At 37.9% G+C, this 27,710-nt stretch overlaps 1 protein-coding gene across 1 annotated transcript in view; it reads right to left on the bottom strand.

Moving 5' to 3' along the window:
• Positions 1-20,791, bottom strand: part of skap1 (src kinase associated phosphoprotein 1) — a 41,808-nt gene extending 21,017 nt beyond the window's left edge. The window contains exons 1-4 of the mRNA XM_060939866.1: positions 20,595-20,791; positions 19,393-19,498; positions 18,499-18,524; positions 18,154-18,267 (exon numbers count right to left, since the gene is read on the bottom strand). Of these exons, the coding sequence (XP_060795849.1) occupies positions 18,154-18,267; positions 18,499-18,524; positions 19,393-19,498; positions 20,595-20,634 (286 nt within the window). The 5' untranslated portion in view covers positions 20,635-20,791. The remainder of the gene's footprint in view (positions 1-18,153; positions 18,268-18,498; positions 18,525-19,392; positions 19,499-20,594) is intronic.
• Positions 20,792-27,710: the final 6,919 nt, after the last annotated feature.

Raw genomic sequence — 27,710 nt, 5'->3', positions numbered from 1 at the left:
AAATATCAGGTACATATGGCAACGCAATGCTTGCTGAAAACGATGCAATACACATGCCACACCTCTACGTGCACTATAAGACGGTCCCATCGGAGACACCAGAACAATAGAAGAAGTAGACGCATGCGCATAAACCCTTTCTTCTGTAGCATCAGCCACATAAAGTTTTGATTATTAATCAGTAGTGTAAAACGAAAGACGAGGAAAGAGGAATGAATGGGGGTAGATGGAAGCCGGTACGCCAACATTCTGATATCCTCCAGAATTCTTTAATGGTCCAGAATAAGTTGAATGCTACACGTTGATGGATTACTTTGTTCTTCTACGCCCTTTTTGAGGAATGCATTGTCGGACTTAAACCAACATCTGAAGAGGTGAGATCGCTCCTTTTTTTTTCGTATTTTTGTTGGCGGGATTGTTTTTGTTTTTGGAAAGCGCACAGGCAGTGCGCAGTTTGGTACTGCTTCCACAGTGTTTGGACTAAAGACTCTGCCCTAAGGGCTATTCTCTCTCTCTCTCTCTCTCTCTCTCTCTCTCTCTCTCTCTCTCTATCTCTCTCTCTCACTTTGCACCATTACACAATAAATATTCACTGTGAAAATGTTTTGTAAGCGCATTTCATGAACCAAGTTATAGGATTTGTTGACAACTCGCAGCGAGTTAGTTACACTTCTACCCGGCGTGAAGCACTGACAGTCATGTGGTTGTGACGTCATCGTAAACAAATCCGTTCTACTCATCCAGACGACTTCGCAGATTTTTTCACTCTGGAACCCGTTCTCAAAAAATCTAGTTTTGGGGCACCCAAAACACCGGTGCCGTGTGGTCGCCAGGCCGAAATGATAAACAATTTTATCAGATTCACCTGAATCCGTTGCCATGTGGACAGGGCCTATGTGTCAGCCCTGTGATGGCCTGGCGACTTGTCAGGGGTGTACCCCGCCTTTCACCCGTAGTCAGCTGGGATAGGCTCCAGCTTGCCTGCGACCCTGTAGGACAGGATAAAGCAGCTAGAGATAATGAGATGAGATTTCACTTGTTTGTTTACATTCTAAGTGGAAATGAGTTTGTCAGACGTTTTGTATAAAGTTTTTATTCATCAAATTTGCAAAAAATAAAAATGTTCTCTTTCTCAAAATCTAGTGAATGTGGATATAATAGAACAGTTATTCCACTCAATCTTGTCGTACCTGGCTTATAGCCAACTTGGTGCTATCAGCTCATGTATGACTCGATTTCGTGGAATGACTGTTAAACACACACACACACACACACACACACACACATATATATATATATATATATATATATATATATATATATATATATATATATATATATATATATATATATATATATGTCTTGCAAAGGTATTTATCCCCCTTGGTATTTGTCCTGTTTTGTAGCATTACAAGCTGGAATTAAAATTGATTTTTTGGGGGGTTAGCACCATTTGATTTACACAACATGCCTACAACTTTATAATGGTGCAAATTGGTTTTTTGTGACCCAAACAATAATTAAGATGAAAAAACAAAATCTGGAGCGGTCCTTGAACGTTTGTGAACCCTTTAGAATTTTCTATATTTCTGCATAAATATGACCTAAAACATCATCAGATTTTCACACAAGTCCTAAAAGTAGATAAAGAGAACCCAGTTAAACAAATGAGACAAAAATATTATACTCGGTCATTTATTTATTGAGCAAAAATGATCCATTATTACATATCTGTGAGTGGCAAAAGTATGTGAACCTTTGCTTTCAGTATCTGGTGTGACCCCCTTGTGCAGCAATAACTGCAACTAAACGTTTCCGGTAACTGCTGATCAGTTCTGCACACCGGCTTGGATGAATTTTAGCCCAGTCCTCCATACAGAACAGCTTCAACTCTGGGATGTTCGTGGGTTTCCTCACATGAACTGCTCACTTCAGGTCCTTCCACAACATTTCAATTGGATTAAGGTCAGAACGTTGACTTGGCCATTCCAAAACATTAACTTTATTCTTCTTTAACCATTCTTTGGTAGAACGATTTGTGTGCTTAGGGTCGTTGTCTTGCTGCATGACCCACCTTCTCTTGAATTTCAGTTCATGGACAGATGTCCTGACATTTTCCCTTAGAATTCACTGGTATAATTCAGAATTCATTGTTCCATCAATGATGGCAAGTCATCCTGGCCCAGATGCATCAAAACAGGCCCAAACTATGATACTACCACCATGTTTCACAGATGGGATAAGGTTCTTATGCTGGAATGCACTATTTTCTTTCTCCAAACATACTGCTTCTCATTTAAACCAAAAAGTTCTATTTTGGTCTCATCTGTCCACAAAACATTTTTCCAATAGCCTTCTTAGCTTGTCCATGTGATCTTTAGTAAAGTGCAGACGAGCAACAATGTTCTTTTTGGAAAGCAGTGGCTTTCTCCTTGCAACCCTGCCATGCACACCATTGTTGTTCAGTGTTCTCCTGATGGTGGACTCATGAACATTAACATTAGCCAATGTGAGAGAGGCCTTCAGTTGCTTAGAAGTTACCCTGGTGTCCTTTATGACCACGCCGACTATTACATGCCTTGCTCTTGGAGTGATCTTTGTTGGTCAACCACTCCTGGGGAAGATAACAATGGTCTTGAATTTCCTCCATTTGTACACAATCTGTCTGACTGTGGATTGGTGGAGTTCAAACTCTTTAGGCCAAGTTTACATTAGACCGTATCTGTCTCGTTTCCTTCGCAGATGCACTGTCCGTTTACATTAAAACACCTGGAAACGCTGGGAAACGGGAATCCACCAGGGTCCACGTATTCAATCTAGATCGTGTCTGGTCCGGTGCTGTGTAAACATTGAGAATACGTGGATACACTGTGCTGAGCTCTAGCTGGCGTCGTCATTGGACAACGTCACTGTGACATCCACCTTCCTGATTCGCTGGTGTTGGTCATGTGACGCGACTGCTGAAAAACGGCGCGGACTTCCGCCTTGTATCACCTTTCATTAAAGAGTATAAAAGTATGAAAATACTGCAAATACTGATGCAAATACTGCCCATTGTGTAGTTATGATTGTCTTTAGGCTTGCCATCCTTCCACTTGCAAGTGGTAAGTGATATGCGCTGGGATCACACACCCAGCGGCTCAGTCCCGAATCACTGCTTGTGCACTTCACTCGTGTGCTCTGTGAGCTGCGCAGGGCCGGAGTGCACACCCTCCAGAGGGCACTCGCTGTTCAGGGCAGAGTGATTTGGAGCACAGGATGCCTGCGGAGCCAAGCGTATCTGTGTATTGGTGTTGCTGTGTGCACGCGAATCGTGTATTGGTGTTGCTGTGTGCACACTAATTGTTTTAAAAACGTTAATCTGATGATCCGCTGATACAGTCTAATGTAAATCCCACCTCAGAGAATGGTTTTGTAACCTTTTCCAGCCTGATGAGCATCAACAGTGCTTTTTCGGAGGGCCTCAGAAATCTCCTTTGTTCATGCCATGATACACTTCCACAAACATGTGTTGTGAAGATCAGACTTTGATGGATCCCTGTTCTTTAAATAAAACAGGGTGCCCACTCACACCTGATTGTCATCCCATTGATTGAAAACACCTGACTCTAATTTCACTTTCAAATTAACTGCTAATACTAGAGATTCACATACGTTTGCCATTCACAGATATGTAATATTGGATCATTTTCCTCAATAAATAAATGACCAAGTATAATATTTTTGTCTCATTTGTTTAACTGAGTTCTCTTTTTCTACTTTTAGGACTTGTGTGAAAATCTGATGATATTTTAGGTTATATTTATGCAAAAATGTAAAAAATTCTAAAGGGTTCACAAACTTTCAAGCACCACTGTAGATATTCACCCTCTTTCATATGAAACCTGTAAATAAGAGCTGGTCCAACCAATTAACTTTGTAAGTCACATAATTAGTTGATTAAGATCCACCTCGGGCGGCACGGTGGTGTAATGGTTAGTGCTGTTGCCTCACTGCAAGAAGGTCCGGGTTCGAGCCCCGTGGCCGGCAAGGCCCTTTCTGTGCAGAGTTTGCATGTTCTCCCCGTGTCCGTGTGGGTTTCTTGCGGGTGCTCCGGTTTCCCCCACAGTCCAAAGACATGCAGGTTAGGTTAACTGGTGACTCTAAATTGACCGTAGGTGTGAATGTGAGTGTGAATGGTTGTCTGTGTCTATGTGTCAGCCCTGTGATGACCTGGCGACTTGTTCAGGGTGTACCCTGCCTTTCGCCCGAAGTCAGCTGGGATAGGCTCCAGCTTGCCTGCGACCCTGTAGAACAGGATAAAGCAGCTAGAGATAATGAGATGAGAAGATCCACCTCTGTGCAATCAAAGTGTCACATGATCTGTCACATGATGCCTGTATAAATCAAACTGTTCTGGAAAGACCCTGACTCTGCAACACTATTAAGCAAGCAACATGAGAATTGAGAACCACTCCAAACAGGTCAGAGACAAAGTTGTGGAGAAGTATAGATCAGGGTTGGGTTATAAAAAATATCCCAGACTTTGAATATCCCAGGGAGCACCATTAAATCCATTATAGCAAAACGGAAAGAATATGTCACCACTACAAACCTGACAAGAAAAGGCCGCCCACCAAAACTTACAGACAGGGCAAGGAGGGCATTAATCAGAGATGTAACAAAGACACTAAAGATAACACTGAAGGAGCTGCAAAGATCCACAGCGGAGATGGGAGTATCTGTTCTATAGGACCACGTTAGGACCACTTTTATCCACAGAGCGGGGCTTGATGGAAGATTGGCCAGAAAAAAGCTATTGCTTAAAGAAAAAAATAAGAAAACACATTTGGAGTTTACCCAACAGCATGTGGCAGACTCCCCAAACACATGGAACAAGATTCTCTGGTCAAATGAGACTAAAATTGAACTTTTTGGCCATCATGGGAAATGCCATGTGTGGCGCAAACCCAACAGTTCCCATTATCCTGAGAACACCATTCCTACAATGAAGCATGGTGATGGCAGCATCAGGCTGTGAGGATATTTTTCATCTGCAGGGACAGGAAAGCTGGTCAGGACTGAAGGAAATATGGATGGGACTAAATACAGGGCAATTCTGGAGGAAAGCCTGTTTGAGTCAGCCAGAGGTTTCAGACTGGGATGAAGGTTCACATTCCAGCAGGATAATGACCCTAAACAGACTGCTAAAGCTACACTGGAGTGGTTTAAAGGGAAACATTTAAATATCTTGGAATGGCCTAAACAAAGCCCAGACCGCAATCCAATAGAGATCTTGCAGTCACGTGACCGGAAAGTACACAACCGCCATCGTGTCGGTCAAAAACACCGCTGAATACTGCTGCACTCGTGTACAGAATGGATCAATTTCAACAGATGGACTACACGGCTCATTTTTCTAATGAACAGATAACTAGATATATGTCTAAAATAAACGATCTACAGATTTGTGACCCTTATGGCTTTCCGGACGGAGTTTTCACGACCGGATTTTGAACTGCCAGCGGAATACCCGGACGTGTATGATTACCTCATCAACTTTCCCTCGCTGTTCAGTGGTGAAGCACTGCGTGCTTATAAATCTCTGGACAGTTATCTTTACAGAAATTCAGGATTTGTCAGCGACTCAGATGTGGCATCTTGTAAACAAGAAAATGATCCTCACTGGATGGGTCAGTCACTTAAGTATTGAGTATAGCACTGACCAGCCGATTATAGAATAAGGTAATTCCAAATCGTCCGTCTTGTTTACATGGATCTGGCGTTGGAGAGGTAGAGGCTTGGCAGTGGAGATTTGAGTGGCTGTTTTCTGAGCTTAGTCAACAGGCCGGCTCTGCCTGTAGCCTCGTTTTTGCTTCGGCTCCCGGCGCTGCCTCCTTCCCTTTGCTTCCGATAACAATCCACGGAGACCCCGCTGGTCTCGCAATCTGGTCTCGTCCGGAATGTTTTTTTTTTTTTTCTCGTCCGGAATGTTGTGCATGCGATGGAAATCGCTACAAACCGTCATTTTCTTCTGGAAACCAATGTCCAGTAAGTCCATACGGTTGTAGTGGATATTGAAGTCCGGTACAGACGAACAACACGCAAAAATACACACAAAAAACATAAAAACCGTGCACAGGTAGGGAGAGCTTGTAGCCACAGCCGTTGTAGTAGAATTGTATATAGTAGGGTTTTCCAGAAGAAAAGGTAGAAGTAAAAGCAGAAGTAGAACCAGAAGTAGAAGGCGGAATATGGCGTTTGACCGACACGATGGCATCTGTCACAATCTGGATCAGCTGTGACGTCACATGCAAGATCTCTATTGATAATCTGTGGCATAACTTGAAGATTGCTGTCCACCAACACAACCTATCTAACTTGAAGGAGTTGGAGCAGCTTTGCCTTGAGGAATGGGCAAAAATCCCAGTGGCTAGATGTGCTCAGCTAATGGATACTTACCCCAAGAGACTTGCAGCTGTAATTGCAGCAAAAGGTGGCTCTACAAAGTATTGACTATGGGGGGTGAATACCTATGCACACTTCAGATTTCTGTTTTTTCATCTTAATTATTGTTTGTGTCCCAATAAAACAGCAATTTGCACCTTGAAAGTGGTAGGCATGTTGTGTAAATCAAATGGTGCTAACTCCCCCAAAATCCATTTTAATTCCAGCTTGTAATGCAACAAAACAGCACAAACACCAAGGGGGATGAATACTTTTGCAAGACACTGTATTTACCTTTATTGGTTAGTGGTAAGCAGCTAAGGTTTTGTGGTCAAATTCCAGAATATGTAAATCAATAAGGCAATAACCCATAATTAACAGCCAATATAACTGTTTTGGACCTCTTATAACGTATTTATAATGATAATCCATTTGCTCCATATATGGCTCAATATTTGTTGAGCATATAATAGATAGATAGATAGATAGATAGATAGATAGATAGATAGATAGATAGATAGATAGATAGATAGATAGATGTTCCTCAGTAGAGTTAAATCAATCTTATCTCTCATATCTCTCAGATATATTTATAGTCCAAGTCATGTTTTAGGGCAGACACAGCAGGAGTACTCTCTAGGAAGAGGAGGAACACAAGTCTGAAATTCCCCTTGTCTTCACCTTTCATAAGCTTTAGACCACCACAGAGGGCCTAGACTGAATACTAGACTGATTTAAACCCTACTTATAAATGGTCAGATGTTTAAATACACAGATGACAGTGGATACTATTTTTTTAAACTGGCAATTATCTGTCAAATGTGACATATTGTATGCTGCACTGCATTGTCCATTATCGAAGACCTCAAAGTGATTGCACTTTCAAAGTTACTTGGAGGTGATAATGTGAACTTCACAACATCACCATGATAGATCCTTGTCCTAGTGAGGATTACATCAACCCTTGGCAGGGTGCCAAGTGATATTCTTTGTTTCCATAAATAAAATTTAACCCACTGAAATCATCTAACCGAATACTGACGCAACACCTGTAAACGCTGCCCTTTCTTGACACCATCGCATAGTCCCATGAAAAATGTCTTCACTGGCCCTGGTTTTCAGACAGATGAAAACGAAGTTCCCTGACACTCGAACACTTATAGGCACCTTCACTCAGACCTAAGCCTGTTGTACACACACTCCAGTGTCCATGTCATCATAAATACAACGGCAGTACATGTTTGTCACAGCCAGCTTGATATATCAACACCAAAAAAGCCCTTAGTCCATCAAATGATCCATCCTCCTCTCTGTTCATCTTTTCCTCTTGTTCCTTCATTCTGACACCTTTTAATCCCCTCATCCATCTACACCTCCCTTTCTTCATTTATCTAAAAGGTCAAGCCGTGTTAATAGTTGAGCAGAAATAGTATAAACAGAGAAAAGGTGAGAATGGCTAAAAATGAGCTGACATGGAAAAGTCTCTCATCTTCACACACCCACTCACAAGACAGCCTAGAGTGATCAGGATATGCAGTGGCACACTGATCCATGAGCAACACCTGAATGAAAGGAAAGGGATATAGCATTATAAATCATGCATTGTCTTTTTAGTTGATACAGGCAAGTGGTGACTGTGGAGGACTATGTTCTGTTATTCTTCCACAGGGTAGCAGTGTAACCTAAAATTTCGCTTTCAGACAAAAGGAAAAAAGACAGTGGTCCGTTCATGATCCCACCCCTCCATGGAAGATTCCCATTGGTTAAATTCAGTATCCAACTTCAAATATCTAGTCTTCACAAACCAATTGGAGCTGATGTTTTTGTATCTGACAACAAAGAATGGTCAAAGCCAACTATACAAGTGCTAATGACAAGATTTTACGAGGGCCATATGTAGTAACACTACTTAGTTCTTAGGACTTCAGTTCTAAAAATAGTAAAAAGGCAAAAGGCAAAAAGAAGGAAAAAAAATCAAAATATGCATAAACTGTGCAGAACTAAGTAATAAGACTTCATAAAAAATGCAAATGAAATCCATCAAAGTGCCTCATATTTTCACTTTAACTATAAATTGCATTTTTAATAATTCAGAACGGTGTGGTTTTGAAATTTTCACCACTAGCATGGCTCTATTTTTGCTAGCATCATGCTAATCATTTCCACTTAAATGTACTAACTATTAATATTTCAGGACTACCATTGCTTTCAGCAGCACTTTAACTCAGCAAGGCCTGAATTTATCCATACTCTATTATTTGAAACTAAATCCAGCACATTTTTGTAACTGTGATGACATTCAGTCTCATGTTTAATGAGAAAGTAGATTTTGTTAATAATAGCATACACTAATTTTGTTAAAATAGCATACACTTTACTTCAGCTCATATTAAATGAGTTGGTTCCTATACAGTGAATTTCTCATAAAAAATGTAGACAGAGGAAGGATTTATTTCAGAATATAATGAGAATATATATATATTTCTTATATTTATATAAGAAAATATCTATTTAAGCATATCTTGAGCAGCACAAGATCTACTTTGGTGGTAGAACTGTCTGCAGGTTTGTTGGTCCACTGGTTGATAAACAGAGCACCGAAGAGGAGAGGAAAAAGGGAAGAGAGGGAGCGAGACAAAGCTAATGACTTTCCCGCGGGCACTCTCTGTTGCTGCCAGAGATGGCGATGTGATGCATGGCACTGCTGCTGCTCTGTGGCAGGAGAAGATTGGTGGCGGTGAGGTATCGAGTGGGCCACGCAGGGCTGCGTTTATCAGTGCCACTGCACTAGTGGAGCTCTGCTTGCTCTCTAAGCTAAACCCAGTGGCCTGGCATTTCAGCTGCAGCACAGCTCTGGGTCACTTCGTCCCTATCACACCATTATATATTACCTGACATTTACGTCTCAGTTATTGTTCTTTAGGAACTCATTCTGCACTTAGGCACATGGACCACTCACGATGAAATGACATTAAAAGCAGATGCAATTAGTGACAAAGAGTGATATACACAAATCTATGATACATAACAATTCTTCAGCGAATAACATAATTTGAACAGACCAAGTACTTTCTTTTGGTAAAGCTCTGAGGTGCATTCACTCAGCAGAGTTAAGCTGTAAATTTGATAGTGCTCCTCATCTACTTATTATTATAGTCTCAGCAAGGTGTTATGAGCTCAGCTGTTAATCCTGCTATAAACTGTGATTGATTTTATTGTGACCCGAGGAAGTTAATATACTCAGCCATTATTTTCCACTTCATTTTGGCTACAAGTCAATCAAGAGGCTGTGTTAAACCAAGGAAGGACAATATACATGTAAGCATTTTTATATATTTATCTTCATCGATTATGGTGTAAACATGATGCAATAATGCTGTACACACCTATCAGGAAATATTAAATGAAAAGAGAGATAGACTGCCCCACAGCCACCAAATACATGGAACTGAGAAGAAAATCGTGTAGCAGCTGCTAGAATGTAAAAAGGGAAAGAAAGAAAGAAAGAAAGAAAGAAAGAAAGAAAGAAAGAAAGAAAGAAAGAAAGAAAGAAAGAAAGAAAGAAAGAAAGAAAGAAAGAAAGAAAGAAAGAAAGAAAGAAAGATTAAATAAAAAGGGCAATATTCTCTACTGGTGTGGAGTTGTTACTGTTCAGTTAATCTTCTGAGGATGTGTTATTGTCACAGTTGTGCAGTGTGTAATACATTTATATTACTGTCAGAACATCAGCAGGGAGTTTACTGCAGGAAAGCCAGGACAAATACCTACTCAAAGATCACGCCAGAGCCTGAGGGTCTTTCTGTGTGGGCCAGTATGGTATATGCCCATTTTAACCTGATCAACTTGACAAACCCCAAATTCATTTTAGAAAATGACTAAATTATGTTGAATCAAGCAGGTTTGTAATTAAATCCAAACAGGGAATTTAACCAATACAAGTCCTATATTCCAAACTATAAGGTAGGGGAGTGATCCCCACCAAACCACTGGCATTTCTGTGCATCTTTAGCTGTGTGCAAAGCAAGCACAGGTCCAGTGGCTGACCTCAGTTTGAACTCTGGTGATGAGGTGAAACAGAAGGCGCTAGGGTCCCTCGGGGCTGAGGCAGAGGCTGGGGAGGAATGCTGATCAGAGAGAGGGAGAGTGGAATTGCTGCACTCTCCTGCACTGCACTTGATTAGGAAAAAGGATCCACTCACGGCATCCTTACATCCTCTCGCCCACGCCAATACTCTAGCTGCATATAGCAAAGAGCAAATTGACACATTTTTTCTCATTAAAGGCAAAGCTGTGGTCCCGGTGCTTTGCCTCCACATAACAGAGATCAGCAGTGATGGACAGAGAGAAATAAAATAATAGAGGGGGAGAGAAAGAAATGCCTGGATGAAAACCACAGTAGGTGATACCTGTAATCTTCATTCTTTTTTTCCACATCAGCAAGGGCTGATGTGTTCTGATTGCAAATAGATAGATAGATAGATAGATAGATAGATAGATAGATAGATAGATAGATAGATAGATAGATAGATAGATAGATAGATAGATAGATATTCACAAAATGTGCATATACATAACGCACACATAACATACATGTTGTTAGTCCAACAAGAGTCAAAACTGGACCACCTAAATACTTCAGTGGTATAAACTCCTCTTCACACATTGTAATGCCAAAACTGTTTTCCTTTACTGCTATTGATGACAGAATAAGATTTGAATTTATGGCATGACTGTGCGAAATAAATAAATAAATAAATAATGTATAGCTACAGGGCCTTTACATTTCTATCCAATGTATTATAACGTCCTTTTAAATGTTTAACTGTAAATACAGTAACTGTGTACTGGCAGAGTGGACTCAGCACCTATATTTAAGTCAAGTTCCAAAATACTGCAAGTTTGCCAAAACTGAACCGGTTTAATATCCAGCATGAATTTTTAAAATTATCAAATGAAAAGCTGTGCTTCCAGTGATTGCTGTTCTAAATATAAATTTTTCTATTTTTTTCACAGGCCAAAACTGAAATTTAATTGTAACGGTAGTCTAAAAATTATTTCAATTATTAAACACATAAACATAACATGCAAAGTTAAAAGCAAGGTTATTAAAATACTGTAAGGTTTATTCTAAAAGTTATTTTAAATCTATTTAATCTAAAATATTACAATCGGTCTGCGCACCGTCTGCAGTCGGCTGTGTGTGTTGTTTCTCTTGATCAGGGGATGATGTTCAGTCAGATAACCTGTTTACTGCCGTGTATTTATGCAGGTTATAAATGTGTTCCTGTTCAATGTTCATTAGAAATTCTTGGTAAAATATACTTTTAAAACAGACATTGCTCAGTAGGGACTGCTGGGAAGGATATACAAAGTAAAGTTAAAGTGATCTCAAAACTCATTAAAGTGTAATCTATTTCTAAAATTTGTAAAGTTTTTAATTACCCAGATTTTTATTTATTTATTTATACCGGAGCTAGTCGACGATGGGCGCTCGTGATATAAATGGGATGTGAGAGTATATCCACGCTAAGGTTATTTTCAGTTTAAAGAGCCTGAAGCCTATACACGCGTGTCGCTCGCTTGTAGAAAGTAAATAAAGACACGCGATTGCAGCCATCAATCCAGGAGGGGATGTGTGCTGGGGTCAGAGCGCAAGACGTGTCCGTTACTATCCCGCGTTTCTGTGAGTGTGAGGAGCAGCAAGGCGGCACCAGCTGAAGGTCACCGACACACGACTGTAATCTGGTCAATATGTGGTCAGCATGGTTCATATTACAAATTGTCAACCTTAACTTGAAAATTGGCCAGCACCTAATCTTACCAATACATTTTCACCTGAAATGTGTCGATGCCAAATAAATAAATAAATAAATAAATGTTGATATTACATAAAATACTGTAGTAATAATAATAATAATAATAATAATAATAATAATAATAAAGCATTGAATAATAATTTATTATTATTATTATTATTATTATTATTATTATTATTATTAAGCAAATAATAACAAATACTTCTAGTTAGTGTATTTCAATTCTTCACAATTGTATTTTAAAAATAAGGAAATGCCAAATCAAGTACAGAAACATGAATGAGTTATGGATAAAACGCCCTCCGCCATCCCAGTGGGGAAAACGCTATAGTGTAAATCAGTATTAATTGAATAGGCTACTTAATGTTTTTACAGATAATTACTGTTTAGGCTATTATTAAAGCAAAACCTCAAAGACGATTAGATGACCTCAAATCGTGATTAAGTCCTTTCATATGCAAATAGTTTAGGTTATAATTTCAGTTAAGCCTTTACTGATTTTAGACTTTAGAAACATTAAATACAGTTCTGGGGGGGGGGGGGGGGAAAGCCACACATCACGTCTCACGGTAGTTTGGGACAATAAATAGCCTACATTAGGCACTTCACATAATATATTAGATATTAATTGACTGGATGTTGTTCGGTTTTATTATTATTATTATTATTATTATTATTATTACTACTACTACATTGTGCTCAGTTGTTTATTTGCTAAATGCAACAAAGAACATTTGAACTTTAACTATTAGTACTCTAGTCATTTGTTTAGTTATTGTTAGTTTTTATTATCACCTATGCCAGCAAATTAAAATATTCCTAATTGTTTATTTATTGGAAATAAAAAGAGGATATTGTGAACCTAGTGAAAATAGTATTGCAGAAGTAAATTGTTCAAACTCCTCTCCATTCAACAGCCATGCTCACTCATGTATACAGAATGCAGAGGGCTATTGACTAGATGCCTGATGTAGTTTAGTCAACATTAATGTACACAATGCAGCACTGCTTTTAAGATCAGAGCGATGAAATGCTAAGTGAGTGCTAATCTCCCATGACCAGGCTATGCATTAGTTATATTATGTATCTTATTGTCTTCCAGTACAAATGTGAAAGGTTACAGGCCTGTTGAGTTTGCTTCCATAGCGTTGCTGTGTAAAATATGAAGGAGGACAGAGGAAGTTCCAAGGAAGTGTTTGTATTGGCTGGGTCTAGCTCATGGCCAGCAGCCAGCCATTCTCTCTGCATGAAGAATCACTCCTCGGTAAAACCTCAGGCCTGATCCTACCATTACTTTTTCACCTTCGTCTCTCGCAGTTGTCTAGGTTTCGTCCAAAAAAAGATATGGCTAAATAATTCACTGACACTGCACCACCTTGGTTGCGTGCAATCCGTAGCCTATGTACAAAGTGGTTAGTTGTACTACTGAATATAACAGCACTGAATAATATGTCTACATTTTGTCTAATATTTTGGCATAGCCTTTTATTTCCTATGCAGAGAGCTACTTTAATATAGCCTACCGTGTATAAAGTGTTGGAAGATGCCATAATTCTTTTGTGGAAAAGTTTCCATCTTTTTCTAATATTAGACATGCACTGTAGCTATAATAGCCTGAGGCTAAACAAACCTACAGTAACACAGTGGCCACTACTGTGGGTGTTAATTTTATGGAAAGCCTCAGTTACTTAGTTTATATATTATGAAACTCGTTCATTTAATTGAGTTGATATTAATATTTTCTAACCTGATGTAAATTATATGGCATGCTACAATTTGAGAGAAGGCAATGTTTCAATAAATTATTTTAACAAAGTACTGACTTAAATTACAGCATATATTCTTAATGTATGTATGATGAAGAATAGTCTCCACAAATAAAATCATAAAGGTACAATCTCATCCCAGTACAGTTATTCCCTAAATGATATTGGGCAAAAACTTAAAACAGATACTCAGAGAAAATTGTAAAAGAACGCCTTTCCAGTGTATGTAGAGGCTCACACACCTCCACAGTCATCATTTATTTCCCTAAGAAAGCATCAGGCCACCTGGGCCTTGCATTGAAAATTCATCAATCTCCAGAAATGGAATCCAGTGGAGAGAAAAATCAAATTCTCATTTGCAAGATGGCAAAGGGGGGATAGGCACTGATGGTACATTGGACAGTTTAAATTTGTTTACATTGGACATTTTATCTTATGTATTCTGAAAAAAGAAATAAGGGTCAAGCTGCTAAAATGGATATGAATGACTATAAAATGTTAATTCTTGTTTTTTGTGCAGTGAGATAAGTAGCACCACCTTCATCCTAAAAATCCCCTTGTGTGGGTATGTGTGTGGGAAAGAGGAAATGGTACGGTTGTTGGTGAAAGTGTAAGTGTGGGGTGGGGGGGCAGAGAGAGAGAGAGAGAGAGAGAATTTCCACATTTTCTGCAGCACAGCAGCCTTCTGGATTGGAGTGAACTTTTGAACCTATGTCGCAGTAGCAGTGATATACATCAGATATTTCAGTTTCTGAATGTGTTTCCAGATCTATAGTCTGAAAGAAAAGAAAGACATCTAGACGATGTGTAACAGTTTGCTCTTATTGCCCAACATGCTAATAGGAGCATAAAAAGTAGCATTAAGATATGGAAGAAAGAATTGCAAAATAAATAGATGGGTGGAAGATCGAAGATGGAAAGATGGAAAGAAAGATGATGGAAAGATGGAAATTTCAGTAGTGAAACTCTAATGTCAAGGAAATGATCCTTTTTCTATTTAGAGAAAACTATATTTGACCGATACTGTTGCTATAGGCATGGAGGTCAAAAATGCAGCCACAGACACAGTCAGACAGGTCATGAAGTGACCGGCACAACAGCAGAGGTCAAAAGTTTACAGGAGGGAGGAAGCTCCACTCAAAGTCTGGGTACTCACAGAGTATGCTTTAAAGGATGGCATAAGACCCTGAAAGGCTGAGTGTCAGCAGACCAATGCTCCCAACTAAACTGTATTCCACAATGTATGAGCACACACCAGAGTCATTTAAGGTGCTAAATATCTTCTATGTCCACCACCCATTTAGGATTGAAGAGGCAGAATGAAAATGGTAACAAAGAAAGCAGCGGAGCAGTTCATATTCATACTTTGGGTCACGCCTATTAGAAAACGCATATGGTTGGACTCTTTATTGAGAAACTTTTTTTGAAATCATTGATAAAACCTCTTTTAAACTCACTAGGGATTAATTACAACAATCAATCCACTAGTCAATACCTTCATTAATTTAGGCCCTGTACGCCTCTGACAAAATGAAATTTACATCTTGATCTAATTTGTGATAGAGATTTACTGAGATTCCTTTCCTACGTTCTGATTGGTTTCTTCCATATTGCTGTTTGGCCAGTGTGAGCTGAGATAACAGCAATGGCAGAAGCTTTTGTTTCAACACATAAATCAGTCAGTGAGCACAAAGGACCCTGGCCATGTGCAGTGCCTGATACCACCCAGCCATTTCTACACACAGACCACAACCTGTCTAACCATACACACTTATTCTGCCATATAACTGGCATCAAAAGAGGCAGTGTATGAAAATCATCTTAAGAGTTTAAGACGCTTAAGTTGACATCAGGTTATCAACTAAAGTTGACATTTGAACATATTTTAAGACAATTACTATTAAACATCAAAATGATGATCAATTTATTATCTCCTGATCACCAGGAAAATAAAAAAAAAACATACAGTGTTCCAAATATATGCCAGTTGTCTGGTTAAAATTCTACTGTATGACAAAGCCCCTGAACGCCTGCATGACTGCTGTCATCCAGACAAGGGCCATGGAGAGGCTGCATGCACAGCCGGGTCAAACGTGCGGTCTGCGGGTGAAACTTAGTTCACATTACCATACAGACAGGCGCCCTGACAATGGAGCGCCCATCTGTTCCTGTCAGCCATAACAAATCTGGTGTCAGGATTCTCTCTGGAGATGAGGAGGCAGTCTTTGCTAAATGAAATAACACTGACTCCTCCTGCCAGCCAGCAAAGCGCCCTCCTTCTCCTCTTGGTTTAGAGACTCTCAGCTTCCTCCTCATATAAATGACACAGTGACATCACTGAATGGAATATCTGGATTATATTTACTCTCCAATATGAGTCTCATTCTGCTATAGTGAGATTTTTTTTAATTCATTCAACTTTTTATTTTCAATGCATTAGATCCCTTCATACCACTTACTGAAGTCTTTAACCTTCCTTTCAAAGAATAAAATGCATGTAAGGAATTTCCTTCTTATTCACACTGAGAGGAAAATGCAGTGACAATGAATTTCAATACTGAAATGAAACTGAAGGCGAACATTTAACCAAATTAAATATTCAGTGTTTCCTCAAAGGTCTTGAAGTAAGAGTCCCTGTTGAACTAAACATGAACTCTGAACTGCACTTGCCCCCTCTGGTCATTATCTTTATTAAAGGAGTGTCATGATGTGATTCTCCACATAAGCTTTGTCCCCTTCCTCTTACAGTCATTTTAGGGTAGCCATATTATCTGCTTCTCCATATGACTATGCTTTTTTTATAGGCTCACAATGAGATATATTTAAGTACAGATAGATATGATTTTCAATCATGTTGTTTCTATTGAGTCACACTGTGAGCATATATTCATACACCGTTTTTTTCCTGGAATCAAAAATTGCTTGTTAATGATTGCCAAAGATTTGACATAAAATGTAATTATTTTGGTAAAAGGAGTATATTTTGACACACAGTGAACTGTATGAAGTCAGTGAAGTGATGTAAATGTTTTTCTCCCAGACACTATCTCCTTTTTAAAAAATTATTAATAATAATAATAATAATAATAATAATAATAATAATAATAATAATAACTGTGGCAAATGAGTGATTGGGGAAAGGAGAACAGACACAGCCCCTCAGGTATAGGGTTGTGTTTCAGGCCCAGCTGGTAAGAGAGAAACTGGGGATGATGATCAGTCATGGCTCTGGCCTGGAGCAAAAGTGCAGCCACAGTGCAAACTGGTTTCTGGTGATAAAAAAGCAGTCAGGGCACCAGTCTGTGGGCAGATGCAACACTCTGGCAATTTCCAAACTGCTTTACATCATCCCACTCTCTCTTTCTCTCTCTCTCTCTCTGCATTGCTCAGAACCTTTTCCTTTTTCATTTTATCTCAAGTACGGACATACCCTAAGAAGCACTGACATTCAAAGAGCCAGACAGAAGACTTTAGTAACACTGTATGTGTTTTCCTACCACTAGAGGATGCTCTTCATCCCTTTTCTGTTGAAGCCAGCCAAGGCAATGGTGACAGACCCCCACATCCCCACCCCCACATCTACTTCTCCATATCCTAAACTGGCACATAGCACAGGCGTGGGAATCCACTAGAGGGTGATCTGTTACCAAACACACCACCACACTGTACTTTATCATCACTCTGCCCAATAAAACACTGACATTCTTCAAAGATATTGCTCCCTAAAGTTCTTAAAGAAACTAGGCACATCTTGCATGCCTTTTCCCTTATGAACTGCTTGCACATATACAGTTTACCACATGCATGCATGTAAATAACGGGGGAAAACTCTGTTTTACAGTACTAGCTCAGAAGGCAAAAAGGTTACCATTTACATGAATGTTACATTATTTAATTCCATGTGTTTATTCATAATCTAGAACGTGTACTGCTTTGATCCCTGCTAGTGTACTTGTATGCTTCCTAGAAACACCACCTCTGGACACATTGTGAGAAGCCAGTAAAGCATTGCAAGAGCTGGTAATTCAGGCACATTGCTCAAGTTTGATATTAACAATATTTAAACACTGATGATGACATTTATATGAGCAATCTCTTATAATACTTATAAACGAAGACAAACATATCAACAGGCTCAAACTCACATTCAGGCGCAGTGTCCTCCTGATAGTCTGATGCCACAGACAGATCATCAGATGGGGCAGAGCGTCCCAGGCTACTGTGGTTGTCATCTGAACTGTCCTCATGTCTAAGATCAGCTGGGAGGATAAACGAGAGAGAGCTTTGACTATTTGGAGGCTTCAACGCAAACATAAGAATTAATTATTTAAATGGATCTACAAAGTTCCAGTAACCTTCTTAATACTGACTTATTGGATTTTCTTTTTTCTTTTTTTATTTTATTCTTTATCCAGTTTGAATTTTCAGTCTGGAAAACAAATTCAACAAAGTCAAAGTAAAAATAATTATAATAAGATGTGCTAACTTACATCTGTATGGAAATTCGTGTGGGTTTCTGGAGGAAAAAATAAGCAATTGTATATAGTTACAAATAATAATCAGAGGAAACATATTGAATCATAATTATAAAATAATTATTTACATTTTAATTGATTACATATTGGGTTTCTGGTGATATGGCATCAATATGGGACAAACTTAAAAAGCTGTGTAAATGGATTTACAATAATTAATTATTCAGTTAATAATATTTGATGTAGGCCTTATTTATCACAGACAGAGCAAAGAAATAGTCTAGAAACAATTTAATCAACTTTCTTCTAATAATTTTGTTTAATTTCTTGTGAATTTTCCATTGCAACAAAATATTTATTCCAAAACATTAATTTTAACAGTATTTAAGTGCATTCAATATTGTGATGTACAGTCACTGTTGATGCTTCAGCAGTGTTCATTTATCTTTTGTACTGTTACCATGGGCCCTTCTTTCAAAGGTAAATCAGTGACCTGGAACTTTTCATTGCTTTGCATATTTTATAATCACACAGTGTATTGTGTTGTATTTGTCCTCAATTCTGAGTGGAAAACACTCCAGTTGAAAACGTAGCATGCTTTAGTTCCTGCGTGCAACAAAACCACAAGGTAAGCAGCAGCAAGTGCAGCATGTTCATTTAATGTTCACGTAGATATGAGCTTCCTGTTTCGTACTTGTTACCGTTATCAGTCAACATATTACTGTTAGTGAGAACACATTTCTTAATTAAAATTAGGGTTTTTTTTAGAACTTTTGTAAATCTTGATGGCTTATGATAGTGAAAAAAAGGAATCAAGGATTTTACTATATGATGTTGCTATACATGTGTTTATATAAAGTACAGGCAACAGATGATAGATCAAATCATCAATACAGTGAAAGATCTTACCTGTTGTGGACAACTCGAAAATTGTTTAATAGTATTTCTCTTGTTTCTTGAGCATGTCTACTGAGGTTCTCATCCTGCAAAATACTTGAGACAAACAGCTCACAATCTGAAAAAGACCATTCATTCATTCACACACACACACACACACACGCACACAAAGATTTTATCTGATGGCACAAAATGGAACACAATCTTGCAATTTATAAAACTGAAACAAGTATATGAGCAAAAGATGATCCATTTTTTCCAGGTGATATTTATATCCAAATATTTTTCTTCTCTAAACAGTATCTCTTAAAAATATGCAAAAACCCCTCCCAGTGATCAGGTTACCAAGGCCAGTTAATGCAAATGCTACAAAATGTCAGTGTGTGTGTGTGTAACTGACAGTGCTTTGTTTTTGAACAACTAAGATGTAAATCTTCAAGTGGCAATCTATCAGAGTGGATCTAAACATTACACCTACTCATATTTATGTCCAAATATTTTTCTTCTCTAAATAGTATCTCTTAAAAATATGCAAAAACCTTCCCAGTGATCATGTCACCAAGGCCGGTTAATGCAAATGTTATAAAATGTCAGTGTTTGTGTGAATGACCATGCTTTGTGTTTGAATAGGTAAGATGTAAATCTTAAAGTGGCAATGTATTAAAGTGACTCTGAATATTACACCTACTGTTCTTCAGCATACAATAATAACACAGTATGGGTCAAAATGGCACTTTGTAGGTCTCATTCCCAAATATTTAAGATGGATTTAAACAATGAATGTAAGTAATGGGTAATAGTGTTTATATTTTTATTATCGCTTAGTGTTTGTATTTACTACTACTACTACTACTACTACTACTACTACTACTATTACTAATAATAATTATAATAATAATAATAATAATAATAATAATAATAATAATAATAATAATAATAATAAAATAATAGGTAAGAGAAAATATGTGTCAAAAAGACATTTGCTACTTTCTATATTGCTCAAAAAATTATATTCTCTTTTGTATTTTATAATTTATATTTTCCAACAACTCACAATATACCCAAATGTCAAAGGTTTTAAAAAATGTCAAATTTTTGTGCCAATGAAGATGTATATCATGACTACTGATAAGACACAATTTTAAGTGCAATATTTCCTTGTTAACCTGACAAAAGTACATTCATAAAACACGAGTAATGTCTTGAGGCAGTACCTTCTAGAAGCCTTCTGATGTCTTCAGAAATCGTCCCCATTAATTCTCTGAACGTTAGACTCCAATGAAAACTTTATATGATCCTGTCTTCTAATATGTATTTAAAGGAAAACTGTTGTGAGTGAGTATGTTGTCTCTCCAATGTACCAAAAGACAGTACACAGTGTGATAACACAGACATCCACGCACATCCTCTTAGTATGAAAGGAAGTGCAAAGCACTTCATCTGTTGTGAAACTGAAAGTAGTTTGGTTAAACAAATGTGGAGAGGCAGAGAAAGGTTTAAGGCCCATCTGTAATGCCTGAATCATTAACAGTTAAAACAAGAATTGTCCTAATTTGATTCTAAAAGTAATATATTACTGTATTAATTGCAGTGACTACCTGGTAACTCTGTTGCCAATAAGTTACTGTAAATTTACTATGTAGTTTTTTTTACAGTGTGGAAAATATTTGCTCTATAAGTTGCCTATAAAAGTTAATTTTATATTTATTTTTAATTTATATGTTTTTATGGTTTAATTATTAGCCAGTATGTCGAGACTTGTTTATTGCTTTGCTTTTATGCTACATATAATCCAATTATATTATAACAACTGTTTAATGTTCCATGTAAAGCTGTTGCTGCTTTGTGAGGATGGTACTCTTTATATTACTTTGTATTTTCCTGCTTTTTTATTTTTCACAAGACGAATTATTATTTGGTAATAGGTCCCACTTGTAATATAATAGGCTGATGTATTTTTTTCTAAACACACAACAAGGAAGTACGATGAAGATGTGGGGGTTTTGAAATGTATGAAGTGTATGAAATGTACTGTTTGTCATGGATTTGGTTGCTCAAACTTACAAGTATTCTGTTCATTTTTGTCAGTATTATTTTACCTACTATATATATATGTTACTTGTATTATTTACAGCTACAAACAATAACATTTGAATGTCCTTTCACTGAAATGTAGAAAGCTTAAACAAAATGATTTGTACAAATATATTACTTTTAGATCTACAGATGCTTTACAATCATGGTCACACTGGAAAGAATTTTTGTCATGAAGTCCACTCTGAACTGGTATTGCTTGGAGGTGTTTTAGGCAGGTAAGTGGTGGATACAGGGTGGTAAAGCAAATCTGAATAGAGCAAAGAGGGTAGCATTCCTAGAGAAGGACGTGACCGTTTGACCCCTTCCTCTCTGTCCCTGTAGCTACAGCCCCTGGTGAAGGTAAAAGGAGGAATGAGCAAGGCCTCCCAGCCCTCCATGAGCACTGCCTCCTGCCTGCTGGGCATGGCCATATGAAAGGAAGGAGCCATTGTAATCCACCCAGGATTACACCGCCCAACAATACACAGCTGAAAGGGTGACAAAGCCCCAGTATCAAACACAGGCCTAGGCTGATGAGAGGAACCTGCTATGATCTCCTACCACCAACACTGCCATCAGCACCTCTCATCTCCCCAAGAGAGCTCTTTTGCCATTCGTTGACTCCTTTCTTCTCTTTGCTTATCTGGAGACGCATGCTTTTTCATCTTGGCATTCCTTTTCATTTGCGTTTCACTTGGGGGAGGGGGAATGGCACTCTCATCTGAGTAAATCACCCTCCTCCACAAAAATCGCACTGTAACACAGCAATGCTTCCCTCTCGAGAGCTGGGGTCAGTTTGAAGGCACCAAGGACAGACATTATGAATAATATTTCTCAATATAGATATCCTATTATTATTATTATTATTATTATTAAATTATTTTCAAATTCTCCTTAATCAGAGTAAAGGAGTAAATGCACACCTTGCTATTCAATGCATTTAGGGCTTTAGGCTCATTCTTGCTACTAGCTTGACCTTTTGAACTTTAGACTGCTGTTTGCTGCTAATGAACCACCTCTCCCACACTTTAAGATAAATCTACAGGCACCAGAAAGAAGATGTTTGAGGTATTGTTTGAGAAGCTTGCTGGTAAATATGCTCTAAAGGCCAGAAAGCAAGGCAGTTTGCTCAGGGGATTTTGGAGGTATCAACACATACCCGTATCAACATCCAAACCTGAAGTAAGGGGTACCACAAAAAAAGAACAGATCTGCAGGAAGACTTTGTTTCCTAGCAATAATCTGATTACTGTGAAATAAAATCAAAATAATTCAAAGGATATGTCTCAAATGTATATGATTAAACTTTTGTCACAAATTCTATCCAATATAAATCTATGTATAATTTTTGCTACTACTACTACTAATAATAATAATAATAATAATAATAATAATAATAATAATAATAATAATAATAATGAAAAGGGTAGCGGGTAGCAGTGACATATTGATTGCTACTTCAGGGAGTGGTCGCCCCTGCCCACATATGCCCCAGGCTCAGCTGGCTTCAGCTGACAGCACCCAGTGAGGGCCCCTGATCTGGGTCACAAGCACCAAAATGAATGAAATGTCAAGAAGAAGATTTTCAGCCCAGAACCCGTTGGGACCAGTTAAACAAGCTGGGTATCTCCTGGTGATGGACCAGGCCAGGGATGAAAATTTGCTGCTGGAACAACCTCTACTCACCGATGCTATACAACTGGGTCAGCACACCGAGGTTGAGCCCCACAGCGCCCCCATAAGCACCTGATCTGATTCGAATCGAAATAGAAAGCAAAGATGGACGAGAGAAGAGTACAAGAGTGTAATGAAAACATACTATACCACCATGCTAGAACCATCAGAAGTCTCCAACATGGAGCAGACATATGCAATATGGCAGAAGTTGAACTCAACTTCCAGACCTAATCTTGAAAATTCAGAAAATAGCATTGTTGGGAACTGCACATATCCTATGGAAAGTGCTTTCTATTACATGATCGACAGTTATATAACCCAGGTGTATGATATATACCCAGATATAACTTGTATAGAAATGAAACTGATGAACCCTAGAATAATAATAATAATAATAATAATAATAATAATAATAATAATAATAATAATAATTATTATTATTATTATTATTATTATTATTATTATTATTATTATTATTATTATTATAAGCAGATGCCACCTGGAGAATATCTCACATATGTATTTTGCTATTTTTCTGAATATAAAGATAGTACAAACTTTGTTTAGGATTTGAAAATTACTTTTCCTTCTAAGTATGAAAGATGTTTCATCCACTGTCACATTTCCTGAATGTCTTACTACATCCCTAGTAAAATAAATAACAATGCTAGTAATTGAGAATAATATATATGGGTTTTCTAAAATAGATAGATAAAGATCTAAAAAAAAAAAAAAAAGTATTGCAATTACATTGCTATAAGAAAATGATTGTCCAGGCCAGTGGGTCAGCCATTAAGAACTGAAGAATTTGGGATGTTTTTCTTTAAATTTCAACAATACTTTTATCATGTGAAGTGGAAACCAAAGAAATAAAAGCTGAAGGTGAGCATTGAAACAAAACAGAAATGGTTTGAGAATCACCACAAAACAAAAGTGAGTAATAAGGAACAAAGCTAGTTGTAGAAACAGTGGATTGCCGCACAAAATACAAAACAGTTCCATTACCAGTTTTCTGGTTGCATCTCCTTTATTGGCTGGTAGTAGAGACTGGAGGGCATGCAGTGATTTAACCAAGTAGTCAATAATAAAATAAACAATATCTTCTTATTAGCCCTCTACCACAAATTGGCTTTATTTACCATTTATTTACGATTTTTTTTCACAGAGGAGAGGTTACACAATGCCTCGCTGCAAATGTTTCTGTGAATTGACCAATGCATGAACTTTTAAACCTGTATTGGACAGAAATGCACTTTGTTGCATTAAACAACTGTTTTAGCTTGTACCACTGTTTTCACAAAATTGTGGCCTCCATCTTCAAATCTAATGTAACCTTATCTGTTCCCTGGCTTATGCAGTTTAGGCTCTTGGAAGCAATCCCAGAAACCTTGTAAAGCTTGTAAATTCTGCTTATTTGTCTGTATTAGTTACCTACACAACAAAGGGATGGATTAATGACATCGTGTAAGACATGGCTCCAACTGATCACAAGGGGGGGACTGTACAGAGTGGAGGAGGAAGTCTTCCTTTTATGCCTATTTCCACGAAGGGCGGAGGCTATTTGCATGAGGTCTCTGTCCGCACTTAGCAGACTGTCTGTCAAAAGCAAGAAGACATACAAAATGCCCCTTTGACCCACTCTTTTAGCCAGTGAATAGAATATACAGTGGTCTTTTTATTCTTTTGATTTCAATTGCCCCTGTGGAGTGACATGCTTCAGAAGGACTTGAACAAGACTCAGGAAGTCAAGCCAGGCATTTGATTTGTAAAAGCCCTTGTGACACCCTTACCCAGCAAGAGAAGGAGAAGAGAACACACAAGGGGTTTTCAGCCTACCTCAGCATTGTAGATTCACCTGACAAAATCGAACACCCAAACACATACTAATTATACTTACACTTCTTTCACTGCTCTAGCTCGACTCTTGACCTCCCTGACATCTCACAGAGCTAGAAAGTAGATTGTTTATGCTGGTGATGAATGATGGCTCAGTGGCACAGAGGACACACAGGACTGTGTGGCCAAACATCAGAGGGAGCACAGAAAGGGTTGCATGCAAAAACACAATCCTTTAAGCTGCTCCATTCCCATTCATGGCTCTTATCATATATTACCTAAAAGTAACAACCACTCTGAGTATCCCTGTCCTCTGTCACTGACATTGAAATTATTGTATCCCACTGATCCTCAGTGGGATTTTTTTTTCTATTTTAACTTGGCCTAGATTGCTCTCTTTGCCTTCCCACTGTCCTTCCTACATCTTCTCACACCCTACAACACTGCAGTGTGAGATTTCCTTGCATGCTGACAGGCTAGTGAAAAACATCCCTCTCCTGCAGGCAGCTGAACATCTGTCTCCATAGGGCTGTGGCTCTGGCTCTGACATCTGCAGATGGGTCCCAGTGGGAGCTGAGAGCGATGCCATCCAAAGGTCCAGGGAAACAAAGTAATAACCAAACTCCCTCAAAGATGTTACATTTATAAACATTAGATCGGTTATAACATTGAATCACATATACAATACATAACTTTTACAACTGGCTAAACAGCAAATCAACATATTTTCTCCTATGATCCAACAAAGATAACTGCAGGTCAACTGTGCTCTCTTCTATAATAGAGTTCATCAATTCTCCATCACCACAAATGTTGGAATTTTATACAGGTCAAATGACATCTATTTAAATACAATTTGATATGTAATGTCAACTGGTTTTGTGCATTTTTATTCTTCACAGTTGGTGAGAAATTCAACATTGGAGTATGCACTGTAGTACTGTAGTACTGAATGATGTCATCAATTGGTAGGCTTTTTCTCTGGAGACATTGTTATTTTTTTCAACTAATAAAGTAGGTAGATGCTGTATTTGTTCAATGTGTATAATGTTTGATCTAAGTTGCTAGTGACAGAATCTATAAGGCCTTACTGTTGTATGTCAGAAATGAACACAAGACTGACACTAAACATGCAGGATTAATGGTGTAGGGTGATAAAACCTTTGGTCAGACACCCTTCTCCTCTCTTCCTGGACAGGCCTATGGTCTTACTGAATTAATTCAGGCCTGAACTCTGCATGAACCTGGTCAGTGGATATAGGGTGCTGACAGTGCAGTGCTGCTGGGGCAAGAATGTGCAAACCCAACACCTTAAGTAAATATTGGACAAGTCCATCAGATGATCAAGAGAATGAAACAGGGTTGTCAAGACCCTATAAAGCTTTAAGTGAAGATGAGGCTCACCAACAAAGCATCAAAACATGTCTGTTTTCTTCTTTTTTTTCTTCTTTTTAATAATTGTTGTACATGAGTCTTCAACAAGTTCACATTTATGTTCATGGTAAATTTTCTACAGAAAACAAAGACAATGCTGGAATGCATGGTACTGTGCAACAGTACTTGAAATATTTATTGTAATTTATACAATAAATTACTGTGTTCAGAATACTTTATAATACTTTATAATGTGTATATTATAGTACAATACTTTAAATGTGTATTACAGTTCTGCACTCTGCCTGGTACTCTGGGACTATATTAACAGTAGGCTACTGGCAGATTGTACCATGCCAAAGGACCTTACTTAAACCCTGCAGTAACATTGCTGTGGCTTTATTGTAATAACACAGTAAAACATTTTGGTATAATTAATTCTACTGCAAAATCTGGCACCAAAGAATCAAAGGAGCCTGACTAATTTTTCTATTTTCCAATTTATCATCCTAGGTTTTGATTTTAATGGGTTTTGTCGTAATATACTCCAATCAATATGTAGTAGTTTTGCATTCATTGAAAACTAAACTACAATGTGCTGTAACACATTGAAAACAAACATTACAGAAACAACACTGTAAATATTACAGTGACAACCTGGCAATTCTGCTGCCAGCATTTTACTGTAAACCTACAAGGTTATTTTTTTAAGTAAAAGACATTCATTTAGAATGAACTGCTGTGCTCAATTTGTCCAAAAAAAAAAAAAACAACTTGTAAAGTAAAATACATTTGGCTACTGAGAATTTATCTTTAATGGACTATTGGTTTGATATGTTAAAATATATATTTAAATTATAAATATGTGCCTACGATTTAGGCTAAAACGTGATGCAATGATGTCAAATCCTAAATGGATTATTATTATTTTTAACACAAAACTAAACACCAAGCACTTGTGGGGCTGATAAATCTTGAAATGTTGCAGAAGGTAAGAGAAAAATGTGAAAAATTGAAATATAAGTCTCAAACATGGTGCAGTGGAACATATGAGTAAAATGGGAAGACTATTCAGTGTTATATCAGTAAGCAAGCAGGAGTGTTTACATGTTTAGAAGTCCTGCAGGCACAATGAGGTGAAAAGGTCATAGGAAGCCACCCGGGGTGTACTGCAACATTCCTCTTGTCAAACTATACATACTGGGGTAGCCTTGATTTAAATTAGCCCCATTGTATTGTAATGCCCTTAACAAAAGACATTATCTTTTATTAGAGCATAATAGCTCTCATAGCTTCTACATATCAAAAAAAAAAAAGAATAAAAGCAGAATCAATGTGCGTTGTCACTTCATTAATAGATACACGAC

The sequence above is a fragment of the Neoarius graeffei genome, chromosome 14 (genome assembly GCF_027579695.1).
Source record: "Neoarius graeffei isolate fNeoGra1 chromosome 14, fNeoGra1.pri, whole genome shotgun sequence".
In the NCBI taxonomy this organism is placed as follows: Eukaryota; Metazoa; Chordata; class Actinopteri; order Siluriformes; family Ariidae; genus Neoarius; species Neoarius graeffei.
Note: the sequence above shows the minus strand (reverse complement) of the source record. Positions and strands in the feature narration are given on the sequence as shown.